Source organism: Oncorhynchus keta, chromosome 35 (assembly GCF_023373465.1).
Source record: "Oncorhynchus keta strain PuntledgeMale-10-30-2019 chromosome 35, Oket_V2, whole genome shotgun sequence".
Lineage (NCBI taxonomy): Eukaryota > Metazoa > Chordata > Actinopteri > Salmoniformes > Salmonidae > Oncorhynchus > Oncorhynchus keta.
In genome coordinates this window covers 64,892,451-64,906,728 of record NC_068455.1, presented here as the reverse complement: position 1 = coordinate 64,906,728, position 14,278 = coordinate 64,892,451, and the positions used below count along the sequence as shown (strand labels likewise).

The following is a 14,278-nucleotide window of genomic DNA, read 5'->3' as shown; positions in this document are numbered from 1 at the left end:
GCTGCAGCAGTGTGTGTGTTTGAGTGTGTTTGTGCGTGGGTGGTACTTAGGGACACAATGTAATGACAAGACAAACAAAAGTATGGATTACACTCATATAACCTTACACCCAATTCCACTCTGAGAGGTTGTAGGTGGTTTGGAAAGAGCAGCATAGCCAACCTCATAACTGACCTCCTCTAGGGTTGAATGTCTGAATTCCACACTTTTCAATCACTATGTTTAACAAGTTGATTAGTGTGACCCTCCGACCTTTGCCATGGCCTACGTGTGAGACTGATTGCGTGTCCTCCCTATGCACTCACTCACTCCCAGACTCCCTCACTGACTGACTCTGCAATGCTGACCCATAGACTACTCTGCCTGCCTGCCTGCCAGTCACGTGCTGAGCACAGGGACTCTGGAGTCCAGGAAGCAGGCCAAAGTGAAAGGTAACAGAACCAATGCCAGTAGCATCAAATGCCAAGATTTGACTTCTATTTTTTTGCCATTCTAGGGTCTAGTTCTGCGCTGTGCACTGATGGGAAACCTTGGCAATCACCAAACACAGATTGGCAGATGAATCTCTCAAAGGTCACCTAGCTGTCAGTGATGCTCTCTTTTGAGACGATTTCATTCCTACTCTTGACGTTTAATAAATCAAATTACTTCTACATGACATTGGTTCATTCTCAAGGTGATCTCAACAACCTACTACACTGCCAGCCTGACTCTTAGACTGAAAGTGCAAAGTTGTGAGTGATCAGCAAGCAGGTCACACTGATATGACATAATTTCCTGTGAGGAATCCCAATGCAATGCAAAGTCAAAGGGTGGAATCTTGAACTTCCTCTGTGGAAATCCTTTTTCTGTTCAATCATCCTTTGAAAAATGTAAAGTCATCCCATTCTAACATTAATCAGCATTGACTGGAAGCATGTCACTTCCTTGCTGCCTCAACATTGCAGTCATGCTACAGTTAACTAACAGGAAACACATCCATGGCCTTACTCATGATAAGTAAGAAGTAGCATTGTCAGAGCCGGAACGGCCCATAGGGCAGGAGCCCCTCTCCTGTTTCTGTCTGTAGCTTGAGGCAGCTGGATGTACAAGTATACCGCCTGGACAGGATACTGAGCCGTCTATCGCAGGGCAGGGCTTTACCCCCAATCCATCAGTTCAACCATCTAATCTCAGAGATGACACTAACCACAAGGCCACTGAGTTGGTACTCATGGAAAGGTCATGGGTAAAAACGTACTGTACATATGTCAACCATGAGTAACTTCTGGTTAAATCAATCGATCAATCAATAAAATGTATTTTAAAAAACTACACAAAATCCCAAACCATTTGAGCTGGAACGGCGGAGATATTGCGCGTCTATGCGTCGTCTCACTAGACTATTGATATAGTGGACTTTACGCACGTAGTTGACCCATTCCCTGTCAAAACCTGGATGTGAAAATAAACTACTTTTACTGTATTAAAGTTCCTTTATGAAAGCATAATTTGAAAGCCAAAATCAAAACGTGGTTGAAACGCTGATATTTACATTTAACAGACGCTCGTATTCAGAGTGACTATGGTTACGTTCCTTGCCCGAGGGCTCATCGAGGCTTCACATTATTTGGGCTGTATAATATGTATAGCCTCCTTATTAGTCGTACCAGAATATGTGACTATAGCAGCCTATTTCGTTTATAGCATACCAAGTAATTAGAAAACGGTCTTACCTCGACTTGAATTGTGGAACATTCGCAAAGCAATGATGTGTCGTTTAAACACATTGCGCGAAATAATAAGATCTGTTCACCCACTCCTCAACATGCAAAAGCCATCGGTCCATTAAAAATTCCCAACCATGCCCAGTGTACTGGTCCTCATTCTCCAGGTGCTGAATGTGAGGAGCTTAGTGCTGTAGCTGCGTCTACCAGTCAGAGCCAAATATAGGCTACAGTAGCCTCCTCGCCGGAGCAACGATCTATCAGGCTTTTCGTCACTGCTTTGGCAAGTCACTAAAACGTGTATTTACCTCCCCTCAGCAAAGCGATAAGGCCATACAGCCGATTGGGATGAGCGCACGCTCTTCAGGCCTACGCATCAACACAGACAAGAGCTTTAAAACGTCAACTCAGGTAGTCCTTTGCCAAACCATGAAAATATTCAACTTCAGGAGAATAAAACTAAAGCATTACTAGTTACTCACTGGGTGGCAACTCCATATCGGAATCTGCATAGTCCCTCACAGGATCCTCGCCGTTTCGCACATTGGCCCGTCTATTGCCCACTAATTGCAACCAGAAGCTCTTTTATGGATTTCCCTGGGCTATCCGGTAGGTGTTTCTACAACTGAGATTTTTTTTAAATTGATGACAATGAAAATAAAGTTACATTGTCCTGTGATGACTATCTGAACGACTTCCTTTGTTTTGGGACATTTATTGTATTATATTGTCATCCAAATAATATCCATGTTTTCAAACAATAGTCCCCAAATAATGTTATGCAAGTGTGCCAGAAGTGCCGGTGCGCCATGGTGCGCTGACAGCCTAGAACATTACCAAATGAAATAGCCTTGTCCTAGATTGTTACTTTAATAATGCCGCTATTTGCCTGTTGATTGCATTCCTCCGAGGCCTTTAGCGTCAACATCTTAGAGCTTTGTTGAGACGCAAACACCCCACACCCAGTTTTGTTGGCGCAAGTCGCTAGCGTTTGTCTCCCCGACTTGTAGCTTGCTGTCTAGGAGACACAGCCACGCGTGGCGGGGGTGGGGAGGCTTGGAGCCCTCCGTGGTTCCTGTCCAAATACACTATATATACAAAAGTATGTGGACACCCCTACAAATGAGTGGATTCGGCTATTTCAGCCACACCGTTGCTGACTGGTGTATAAAATCATGCACACAGCCATGCAATTTCCATAAACATACATAGTCAGTAAAATTACTTTTAATGTGGAACCTTCATAGGATGCCACATTCCCAAAAAGTCAGTTGTTCACATTTCTGCCCTGCTAGAGCTGCCACAGTCAGCTGTAAGTGCTGTTGTTGTGGAGTGGAAGTGTCTAAGAGAAACAATGGCTTAGCACCCAAGTGGCAGGCCACACAAGCTCACAGAATAGGACCGGCGAGTGCTGAAGTGCGTAAAAATCATCTGTCATCGACTGCATCATTCACTACGAGTTCCAAACTGCTCCTGGAAGTAAAGTCAGCACAATAACTGTTCGTCAGGAGCGTCATGAAATGGGTTTCCATGGCCGAGCAGCCTCACACAAGCCTAAGATCACCATGTGCAATGCCAAGGGTCGGCGAGAGTGGTTTAAAGCTCCCCACCATTGGACTCTGGAGCAGAGGAAACGCGTTCGCTGGAGTGATGAATCACTATTCACCATCTGGCAACCCGACAGATGAATCTGGGTTTGGCGGATGCCAAGAGAACACTAACTGCCCAAATGCACAGTGCCAACTGTAAAGTTTGGTTGAGGAGGAATAATGGTCTGGGGCAGTTTTTCATGGTTCCGGATAGGCCCCTTAGTTCCAGTGAAGGGAAATCTTAACACTACAGCATACATTGTAGACGATTCTGTGCTTCCAACTTTGTAGCAACATATTGGGGAAGGCCCTTTCTAGTTTCAGCATGACAATGCCCCTGTGCACAAAGCGAGGTCCATACAGAAATGGTTTGTCGAGATCAGTGTGGAAGAACTTGACTGGCCTGCACAGAGCCCTGACCTCAACCCCACCGAACACCTTTGGGATGAAATAGAACGCCTGACCTCATTAATGTTATTGTGGCTGAATGGAAGCAAGCCCCCACAGCAATGTTCCAACATCAAAAGAAGAGAGGCTGTTATAGCAGCAGAGGGTAGATCAACTCCATATTAATGCTCATAATTTTGGAATTGAGATGTTCGGTGATCATGTAGTGTATGTTGGTCACTGTCCTGCACGTTCACAGAAACAGGTGACATATTAGCAGGGGGACCAATGTCAATTTCTTTGCTCTCAGATGTAAGAGTTGATGATCCCCTTCTCATTCAACATCAACATGTTAGATATTGGGGGGTGGTGGGGGTTTAAAAAAAACATATTCATGACCAAACAAGGAGACCTAATTTGGTAGTGTGCACTGTAAAACACTATTTCATATTCTCTCACGTGATGTAAGACCTGAGGTCCTGTGTTGGCTCCCCTAGATAAATGCCTAGGCTAACATATTTCTCATTTGGATATAGACTAAGACCCTGATTTGATATACAGCCAATCACAGAAGGAGGTCCAAATAGTTTCCTTCTGGTTTGGACTTGGGTTATTGAATAAAGCCTTGTACATTTTATAAGACTATTTATGGTTTCATTAAGAAACCGTAATGACATGGTTGTTGCTCAGAAAGCCGCCAAATCGTTTGACATGTAGTATGCATAGTATTTGACGTATAGTACGTATAGTATTTGACATATAGTACGTATAGTATTTGACGTATAGTATTTGACGTATAGTACGTATAGTATTTGACGTATAGTACGTATAGTATTTGACGTATAGTACGTATAGTATTTGACGTATAGTACGTATAGTATTTGACGTATAGTACGTATATTATTTGACGTATAGTACGTATAGTATTTGACGTATAGTACGTATAGTATTTGATGCATGTTTGCAGATGGCATTCTTAGAAACGTTTCCTGCTGGTATTGTTCCCTTGTGTTAGTTACAATGAAACAAGTACTCCGCCCTACTAGTTCTGTTCACTCTGAAGGTAGTTTTTGTAGGATGGCTTAATTACTCCTCTTCATTCCTAGAATAATAGAAGGCCTTTTAAAGAGTTCCCCTTTTAGTGGACAATGAGATCCTTTTACGTCACAGAGGAAGTAGTGGTATGTTTGAATGTGCCCTATCAGGTGTCACTGACGCTTAGCGGATCACACTGCCTGACTTAAAGAAATACAGGGAAACCCGATACTGTAGACATACATGTTCACATACATTCTATACTGTACAAACGTACTGTAAATGCACCCGCATACATGCACGTACACACACAGCGACTATGCTCGGGCACCACGGGCCAGCTGGTCTACAAGAATACGCCCAGTGTTCTGTGAAACATCTTCTGGGTAAATTAGTCAAACTACACAAGTCATTTAAGGGTAAATCCCTTTGAAATCAATCACTTTTTGATAGCACCCCTTTTGATCTGAACTAACCTTCCATTCATATTTGCCCGTTGTAGAATGGTTCAGAAAGTGACTTTTTGGAACTGAATGCCAAAACATTAAAGTGATAAAGGTGCTCAAAGTTGAGCTGTTTTGCTTATCCCACCATACCATGAGACATCCATGTCTTCATCACTAGAAAAGCTAAACGGTTGACATTGACATAATTTCAAAGCTAACAGACAGGGTTGTCAAACTATTCGATTTTTATTTATTTTTTTAAATAAAAACTGTTGTCATTTTTTTTTACCATTAACCATTATCAGGTTAACCATTACCAAAGAGGTTAACAATTATCTAAAAACTGAAATATTGTTTTTTGCATACATTGTATCTTAGACCTTATTTTAGATCATCTGATGTTTTGGTGTGTTGTGCCCGCCATCGGTTGAGGCAACATGCTCTTGAATACAGGGTTGGTGTTGTGATCTGGCTAATAAATGTACTAAAATGAGAATCAAATGGAAATTTCAACTTTGAAATGGTACCACAAAGATGGCTGGAGATCTACACATCAGAGAATGTTGACATGAATGGGAATATCTGCTCTTTTAAATTATACTATCAAGCCTCAATATGAAACCTGTTGAAATCATAGAAATAGAAATAATAGAATACACATTTAATTGACATTCGGCGTTAGGTGGACTGGTGGCGATCTTCGTGGTATTAATTAGAAGTTAACATTTTAATTACATTTCAATGGTGTACCAGCTCAATTGCAGTGGTATGAAGGGATAGGCCCATTCTATTAATTATTTTTCTATATAATACCCTGTAGTCAAGAGCTTGTTGTGTCAGAAACCTTAGAAGATGTGAAGTAGGGTCTAAGCTGCATCTGTGAATATGAAAAGAATCTGACTTTACACTTTTTTACATATATGACATTAAATGTTCATTTAAAAACTTTCCCCCAAGATATTATAAAATAGTTTGACAACTCTGTTTGTTAATGATAAACTCAACCATTCATCCTTTCCAGTGACAAAGACATGGATGTCTAATGGTATGGTCAACTTTGAGGGTCAACTTCGAGCACCTTTATCTCCTGAATATCTTGGCATTCAGGTCCAATCAAATAGATTGAATCAAAGAGATTTACCCTTAAAGCTGAAATGTGTAACTTTTTGGGGCGACCTGACCAAATTCACATAGAAATTTGAGTTATACATTTGCCATTCTCATTAAACGCAAGTTTAAGAAGCAGTAGATCTGTTCTATGTGCACTATTTCTATGCTTCCCAAGCTTAAATATGCACTATGCAGACATCAATCCACCATTTCCTGGTTGCGAAAATTCTAATAGTTCGCATAATTTCAGTTTATGTCACAACTTGTAGACTTGTTTACGTCCTGCTGTGCGTTTGGTTGCTAACCTTATTTTTCTACCTGCCAACTTTACGGTTTCTACTTTCTAATTACCGTTTATATTTTTTTGTTTTACCCTCACTCAAATTTTTACATTCAACTTTTTCACTCCGGACGCTTTATCTAGATGTGGTATGTCAGGACCTCCACCACCCGACGCTAAGTAGTAACATTAACATGATGCCTTCTAATTGCAGTCGCTGTACTCATAATATACAGGAGAACGATCGCCTTACAGCGAGGATAGCTGTGCTGCTAGCCTCAGAAGCAATCGTTAGGCAAGGGTAATTTAAGTGTAGGAAATGATGAAAAGGAGTCTGTGCCACCAGTAAGTACAGATAGTAGTATAAATCCCCTCGCACGGTCCCCGCAGCCGGACAACTTTCTCATGGCTCCTGGAAGGAAATGCTGAAGGAATGCTTAAACGGTGTCGCTCATAAGCTGATAGAAACATTCAACCGGTTCTCCCCATTAAGCAGCGAGTCGGAGTCAGAAGCTGAGCCTTCTCTGGTCTCTACTCCTCCCGTTACGGGGTCTGAGACGCCGAAGCCTCCCACCATTAGCTCTGACAAATTGAAAACCCTAGTCATTGGCGACTCCATTACACGCAGTATTAGACTTCAAACGAATCATCCAGGGATCATACACTGTTTACCAGGTGGCAGGGCTACCGACGTTAAGGCTAATCTGAAGATGGTGCTGGCTAAAGCTAAAACTGGTGAGTGTAGAGAGAATAGGGATAATGTTATCCACGTCGGCACCAACGATGTTAGGATGAAACAGTCAGAGGTCACCAAGAACAACATAGCTTCAGCGTGTAAATCAGCTAGAAAGATGTTGGCATCGAGTAATTGCCTCTGGCCCCCTCCCAGTTAGGGGGAGTGATGAGCTCTACAGCAGTCTCACAACTCAATCACTGGTTGAAAACTGTTTTCTGCCCCTCCCAAAAGATAGAATTTGTAGGTAATTGGCCCTCTTTCTGGGACTCACCCACAAACAGGACCAAGCCTGGCCTGTTGAGGAGTGACGGACTCCATCCTAGCTGGAGGGGTGCTCTCATCTTATCTACGTACATAGACAGGGCTCTAACTCCCCTAGCCCCACAATGAGATAGGGTGCAGGCCAGACAGCAGGCTGTTAGCCAGCCTGACAGCTTAGTGGAGTCTGCCACTAGCACAGTCAGTGTAGTCAGCTCAGCTATCCCCATTGAGACCGTGTCTGTGCCTCGACCTAGGTTGGGCAAAACTAAACATGGCGGTGTTCGCCTTAGCAATCTCACTGGAATAAAGACCTCCTCCATTCCTGCCATTATTGAAAGAGATTGTGATACCTCACATCTCAAAATAGGGTTACCTAATGTTAGATCCCTCACTTCCAAGGCATTTATAGTCAATGAACTAATCACTGATCATAATCTTGATGTGATTGGCCTGACTGAAACATGGCTTAAGCCTGATGACGTTACTGTGTTACACTAGTGACCATATCCCCCGTGCATCCCGCAAAGGCGGAGGTGTTGCTAACATTTATGATAGCAAATTTCAATTTACAAAAACAATTATTTTTTCGTCTTTTGAGCTTCTAGTCATGAAATCTATGCAGCCTACTCAATCACTTTTTATAGCTACTGTTTACAGGCCTCATGGGCCATATACAGCGTTCCTCACTGAGTTCCCTGAATTCCTATTGGACCTTGTAGTCATGGCAGATTTTATTCTACTTTTTGGTGACTAAAATCCACATGGAAAAGTCTGTGTTTCAGACATAAGGAAGTGCACAACTTTTAAACTCGGACAAAACAGAGATGCTTGTTCTAGGTCCCAAGAAACAAAGATAACTTCTGTTGAATCTGATAATTAATCTTGATGGTTGTAATGTCGTCTCAAATAAAACTGTGAAGGACCTCGGCGTTACTCTGGACCCTGATCTCTCTTTTAACAAACATATCAAGACTGTTTCAAGGACAGCTTTTTTCAATCTACATAACATTGCAAAAATCAGAAACTTTTAGTCCAAAAATTATGCAGAAAAATTTGTCCATGCCTTTTCTACTCCTAGGTTAGACTACTGCAATGCTCTACTTTCCGGCTACCCGGATAAAGCACTAAATAAACTTCAGTTAGTGCTAAACACGGCTGCTAGAATCTTGACTAGAACCATTTTTTTGTATCATATTTCTCCAGTGCTAGCCTCTCTACACTGGCTTCCTGTTAAGGCAAGGGCTGATTTCAAGGTTTAACTGCTAACCTACAAAGCATTACATGGGCTTGCTCCTACCTATCTTTCCGATTTGGTCCTGCTGTACATACCTACATGTACGCTACGGTCACAAGACGCAAGCCTCCTTACTCTCTGTATAATTTCTAAGCAAACAGCTGGAGGCAGGGCTTTCTCCTATAGAGCTCAATTTTTATGGAATGGTCTGCCTACCCATGTGAGAGAGGCAGACTCGGTCTCAACCAGACTCGGTCTCAATCTTTATTGAAAACGCATCACTTCAGCAGGTCCTATGATTGAGTGTAGTCTGGCCCAGAAGTGTGAAGGTGAACTGAAAGGCACTGGAGCAACTAACCGCCCTTGCTGTCTCTGCCTGGCTCGTTCCCCTCTCTCCACTGGGATTCTCTGCCTCTAACCCTATTAGTGGGGATGAGTCACTGGCTTACTGGTGCTCTTCCATGCCGTCCCTAGGAGGGATGCATCACTTGAGTGGGTTGGGTCAATGACCTGATCTTCCTGTCCGGGTGTTCTCCACCTAGGGTTGTGCCGTGGCGGAGATCTTTGTGGGCTATACTATGCTTTGGTAAAGTGGGTGGGGTTTTTTCCTGCCTGTTTGGCCCTGTCCGGGGATATCGTCGGATGGGGCCACAGAGTCTCCTGACCCCTCCTGTCTCAGCCTCCAGTATTTATGCTGCAGTAGTTTATGTGTTGGGGGGCTAGGGTCAGTCTGTTATATCTGGAGTATTTCTCCTGTCTTATCTGGTGTCCTGTGGGAATTTAAGTATGCTCTCTCTAATTCTCTCTCTCTTTCTCTCTTTCTTTCTCTCTCTTGGAGGACCTGAGCCCTAGGACCATGCCTCAGGACTACCTGGCCTGATAACTCCTTGCTGTCCCCAGTCCACCTGACCGTGCTGCTGCTCCAGTTTCAAATGTTCTGCCTGTGGCTATAGAACCCTGACCTGTTCACCGGATGTACTACCTGTCCCAGCCTGCTGTTTTCAACTCTCTAGAGACAGCAGGAGTGGTAGAGATACTCTGAATGATCGGCTATGAACTGACCATTGCCAACTGCCAACTGACATTTCTCCTGAGGTGCTCACCTGTTGCACCCTCGACAACCACTGTGATTATTATTATTTGACGCTGCTGTTCATCTATGAACATTTGAACATCTTGGCCATCTTCTGTTATAATCTCCACCCGGCACAGACAGGACTGGCCACCCCTCATAGCCTGGTTCCTCTCTAGATTTCATCCTAGGTTCTGGCCTTTCTAGGGAGTTTTTCCTAGCCACCGTGCTTCTACACCTGCATTGCTTGCTATTGGGATTTTAGGCTGGGTTTCTGTACAGAACTTTGTGACATCAGCTGATGTAAGAAGGCCTTTATAAAAACATTTGATTGATTTAAGTGACAAAACAAGCAAGTATAGTGTAGCAGCAGTGGTTCCCAAACTTTTTATAGTTCCGTACTCCTTCAAACATTCCACTTCCAGCTGCACTTCCACTTCCCTCTAGCACCAGGGTCAGCACACTCTCAAATATATATTTTTTGACACCATTATAGGCCTGCCACACACACACTATACGATACATGTATTAAACATAATAACACAACACGGGGAAGTGACAAAGAGCTCTTATTGTCACGTGGAGCGGAACAGGCGAACCAAAGTGCAGACTCAGACAAGAAGACTGGGATGAGGTAACCAAGGTATTTATTGAAAAACGGGGAGAAGATTGAGTGCAGGTCAGGGGAAGCTCCGGCGGGTTGCTGGAAACCAGGTGCGGAGGCTGAGGCTGGAGTGAGAGGTGTGGGGACAGGGTAAGTTGGTTCTGGAGGGGAATCCAAGGGAGCGTAGAGTGGGGAATCGAGGACAGAGTTGCAGGACTGACGACAAGTCGGACTGGAGGCAGGGACCAAGTGGGCAGAGCTGTAGCGGAGAGGAAAACAGCATCAGGTCAAGGAGACACCGGATGAGCACTAGAGGTTGTGGAAGGAGCAGATGTGACAGTACCCCCCCTCAACGGGCGCCACCTGGCTTATCTGGGTGTGAGGTATGGAAATCCCATAAGAGGGAGGGGTCCAGCATGTTTCGGCGGGCCACCCAGCAGCGCTCCTCAGGCCTGTATCCCTCCCAGTCCACCAGGTACTGCCAGCCACGACCCCAACTGCGCACATCCAAAAGCTGCCGGATGGTCATCGATGAGCTGAGGAGTGGAGGAGCTGCTGCAGGAGGAGACGAGACTGGAGCAGACAGGTTTAATCAGGGATGCATGGAAGGTTGCGTGGATCTTAAGAGAGTCTGGGAGTTTCAGGTGCACAGCAGAGGGGTTAATGACACGATCAATTTCAAAGGGACCAATGAATCGGGGTGCATGTTTTCTGGAAGCCACTTTCAAGGGCAAGAGCCGTACCCTTTGGCCTGGAGTTTAGACTGGAGCTGAGGCACGGTGACGGTTAGCTTGGGATTGGGTCCTGACGGAGGCATGGTGGAGGGCGGCCCTGGCCCTCCTCCAGGTGAGATGACAACGGCGCAAGTGATCATGGACTGAGGGACTGGGGGCACTTCTACCTCGACCGCTTGGGGAGGGAACATGGGGGGTTGATAGCCCAGAGCACACTCAAAGGGTGACATACCTGACGAGACGTTGATGAGGGTCTTGTGGGCATATTTCACCCAGGGTAGCTGAGCACTCCAGGAGGAAGGGATAGCTGAAGTCACACAACGTAGGGCAGTCTCCAGCTCCTGGTTGGCCAGTTCGGTCTTACCGTTGGTCTTGGGGTGATATCCAGATGAAAGACTAACATTAATACCAAGTGCTGAACAGAAGGATCTCCATACCTGGGATGTATGGAATTCCATGCAGACGAAACACATGGGACACCAGCAGGTCCGCAGTCTCCCTGGAGGATGGAAGCTTGGAGAGGGGAATGAAGTGAGCCGCTTTGGCCAATCTGTCGATAATGGCGTGGATGACTGAGTTACTGTTAGATGGGGGAAGGCCAGTGACAAAGTCCAGAGCTATGTGTGACCAGGGGCGACTGGGTATGGGAAGAGGGCGAAGCAGATCGGAAGTGGGTTTCGTTGAGGTTTTGTTTCCTGGCACAGACCGAGCAGGCTAAGACGAACTCCCGGACGTCTCTCTCCATGGTGGGCCACCAAAAGCGCTGACGCAGGAAGGTGACAGTCCGGTTCATGCCAGGGTGACAGATGAGGTAGAATGGGCCCACTAAAGAACTTCAGAGCGAACTGGATCTGGAACAAACAGAGCCTTTCTAGGACTGTTACCTGGGTCAGGCTGGTTTTGCTGAGCCTGGTGAATACGGGACTCCATCTCCTAGGAGACAGCAGCAACGATGCAGGTGGATGGCATAATGGTCTCTGGCTGGGAACCTGTGTTGTCGGTGGTGAACTGATGGGAGAGGGCGTCAGGCTTGGTATTCTTAGATCCGGGGCGATAAGTGAGCGTGAAGTTGAATCTTCCAAAGAACAATGCCCACCTGGCCTGCAGGGAGTTCAGACGTTTGGCGGTCTGGATGTAGGACAGGTTTTTGTGGTCCATCTACACAATGAAGGGGAGAACCGAGCCCCCCAACCAGTGACGCCATTCCTCAAGAGCCAGCTTCACAGCCAGAAGTTCCCAGTTACCCTAACTGCGAGTAAGGCTAGTGTCCTGAATTTCCGCCTGTCTGACGTGCCCAAAGTAAGCTGCCTGTTACTCAGGCCCAGAAGTTAGGATATGCATATACTTGGTAGAATTTGATGGAAAACACTCTGAAGTTTCTAAAACTGTTAAAATATTGTCTGTGAGTATAACAGAACTGATATAGCAGGCAAAAACCCGGGAAAATTGGAGGACTTCCAATGTAATGCTATTGAAAGATCTAATTTCCGCCTTCCAGATTGCAGTTCCTATGGCTTCCAGTAGATGTCAACAGTCTTTATACAAGGTTTAAGGCTTGTTTTTTTAAATGAAGAACTATTTGTAGTCTTTCCAAGTTGAGTGCTAGGGCAAAAGTAGTCTTTTTGCGCATGAACGTGGGCGTGCTCTTTGTTCTTTTCCTTTGCTATTGAACATAGTAATCTCTGTCTGAAATGACCATTTATTTAGATATTAGACAACCTGAGGATTAATAAAAAACATAGTTTAACTCTTTTGGACAAACTTTGCTGGTAACTTTTTGGAATCCTTCGTATGCATGTTGAAGAACTGGATTATTGAATTCAATGGCGCCAACTAAACAGTATTTTTGGGATATAAAGAAGGACTTTATCGAACCAAACGACCATTCATTGTGTAGCTGGGACTTATTTTATCGCTATTTGTTATTTCGTGAAGCCTGTGCTGGTTTGGAAAATATGCTAATCTGAGGCGCTGTCCTCAGACAATCAAATGAAATGCCTTCGCCGTAAAGCCTTTTTGAAATCTGACAACGCAGTTCGATTACTAATATTCTAAGGTGAGAGCTTGCGGGACAAGAAAGCACATGGCTGGAGCTTCTGATCAGAGGGGGAACGTTGAGACAGAACAGCACCTACCCCGGTGTCGGATGATTCCACCTCAACCACGAACTGGAGTTCTGGGTCTGGCTGGGTGAAGGTTGGAGCGGAAGTGAAGCAGCGTTTGAGTTCCCGGAATGCTGCCTCTGCCTCAGGGGACCAGTGGAACAGAGTGGAGGTGGAAGTGAGAGTGGTGCGAGGGGCTGCCAAATGGCTGTAGTCACGGACAAAATGTCTGTAAAAATTGGCAAACCCCAGGAAACGCTGTAGCTGCTTCAGATTCGAGGGCACAGGCTACTCTGTGACTGCCCTGACCTTGGCAGGGTCCATCTGTAACTGTCCTTGTAAAATTATGTAATCCAGGAAGGACACAGATGAAGCATGAAGCTCACATTTCTCAGCCTTAACAAAAATATTATTCTCCAACAGCCGTTGGAGAACTTGGCAAACGTGTTGCTGGTGAGCCTCAGCGTCCTTAGAAAAAATGTGAATGTCATCCACATAGACAAAAACGAAGCGTCCAATCACATCCCTCAGAATGTTATTAACCGGTCTCTGGAAAACAGCATGAGCGTTAGTGAGACCAAACGGCATAACCAAATACTCAAAGTGTCCAAGTAGTGTGTTGAATGCCGTTTTCCACTCGTCCCCTTCTCTGATGCGGACAAGGTGGTAGACATTCCAGAGGTCGAGTTTAGTGAACACCGTGGCACCATGGTGGGGGGAAAAAGCAGAACTGATAAGTGGCAAGGGATACTTGTTCCTGACAGTGATACTATTCAACCCACGGAAGTCTATGCATGGCCTCAGTGCCTAATTATTTTCTTGACAAAGAAAGATCCAGCCCCTAACGGAGAGGAAGAAGGCCTGACATGTCCTGCAGCAAGGGAATCCTGGATGTACCCCTCCACAGCCTCTTGCTCGGGGCGAAAGAGGTTATACAACCGGCTAAAGGGGAGAGGAGATCCAGGCCAGAGGTCAGTAGTGC

The 14,278-nt window shown here is 45.0% G+C and overlaps 1 protein-coding gene across 3 annotated transcripts in view; it reads right to left on the bottom strand.

Annotated features, from left to right (window-relative positions):
• Positions 1 to 14,278, bottom strand: part of LOC118368850 (erythropoietin-like) — a 37,059-nt gene that overhangs the window by 7,549 nt on the left and 15,232 nt on the right. Inside the window, exon 1 of one of the 3 annotated variants that reach the window (XM_035753285.1) lies at positions 2,189 to 2,258. The exons of 1 other annotated variant lie outside the window; for it this stretch is intronic. In XM_035753285.1, the coding sequence (XP_035609178.1) occupies positions 2,189 to 2,204 (16 nt within the window). In that variant the 5' untranslated portion in view covers positions 2,205 to 2,258. Of the gene's footprint in view, positions 1 to 1,715; positions 2,026 to 2,188; positions 2,259 to 14,278 lie in introns of those variants that run through there. One more of the 3 variants, XM_035753284.2, reaches the window with a different exon arrangement.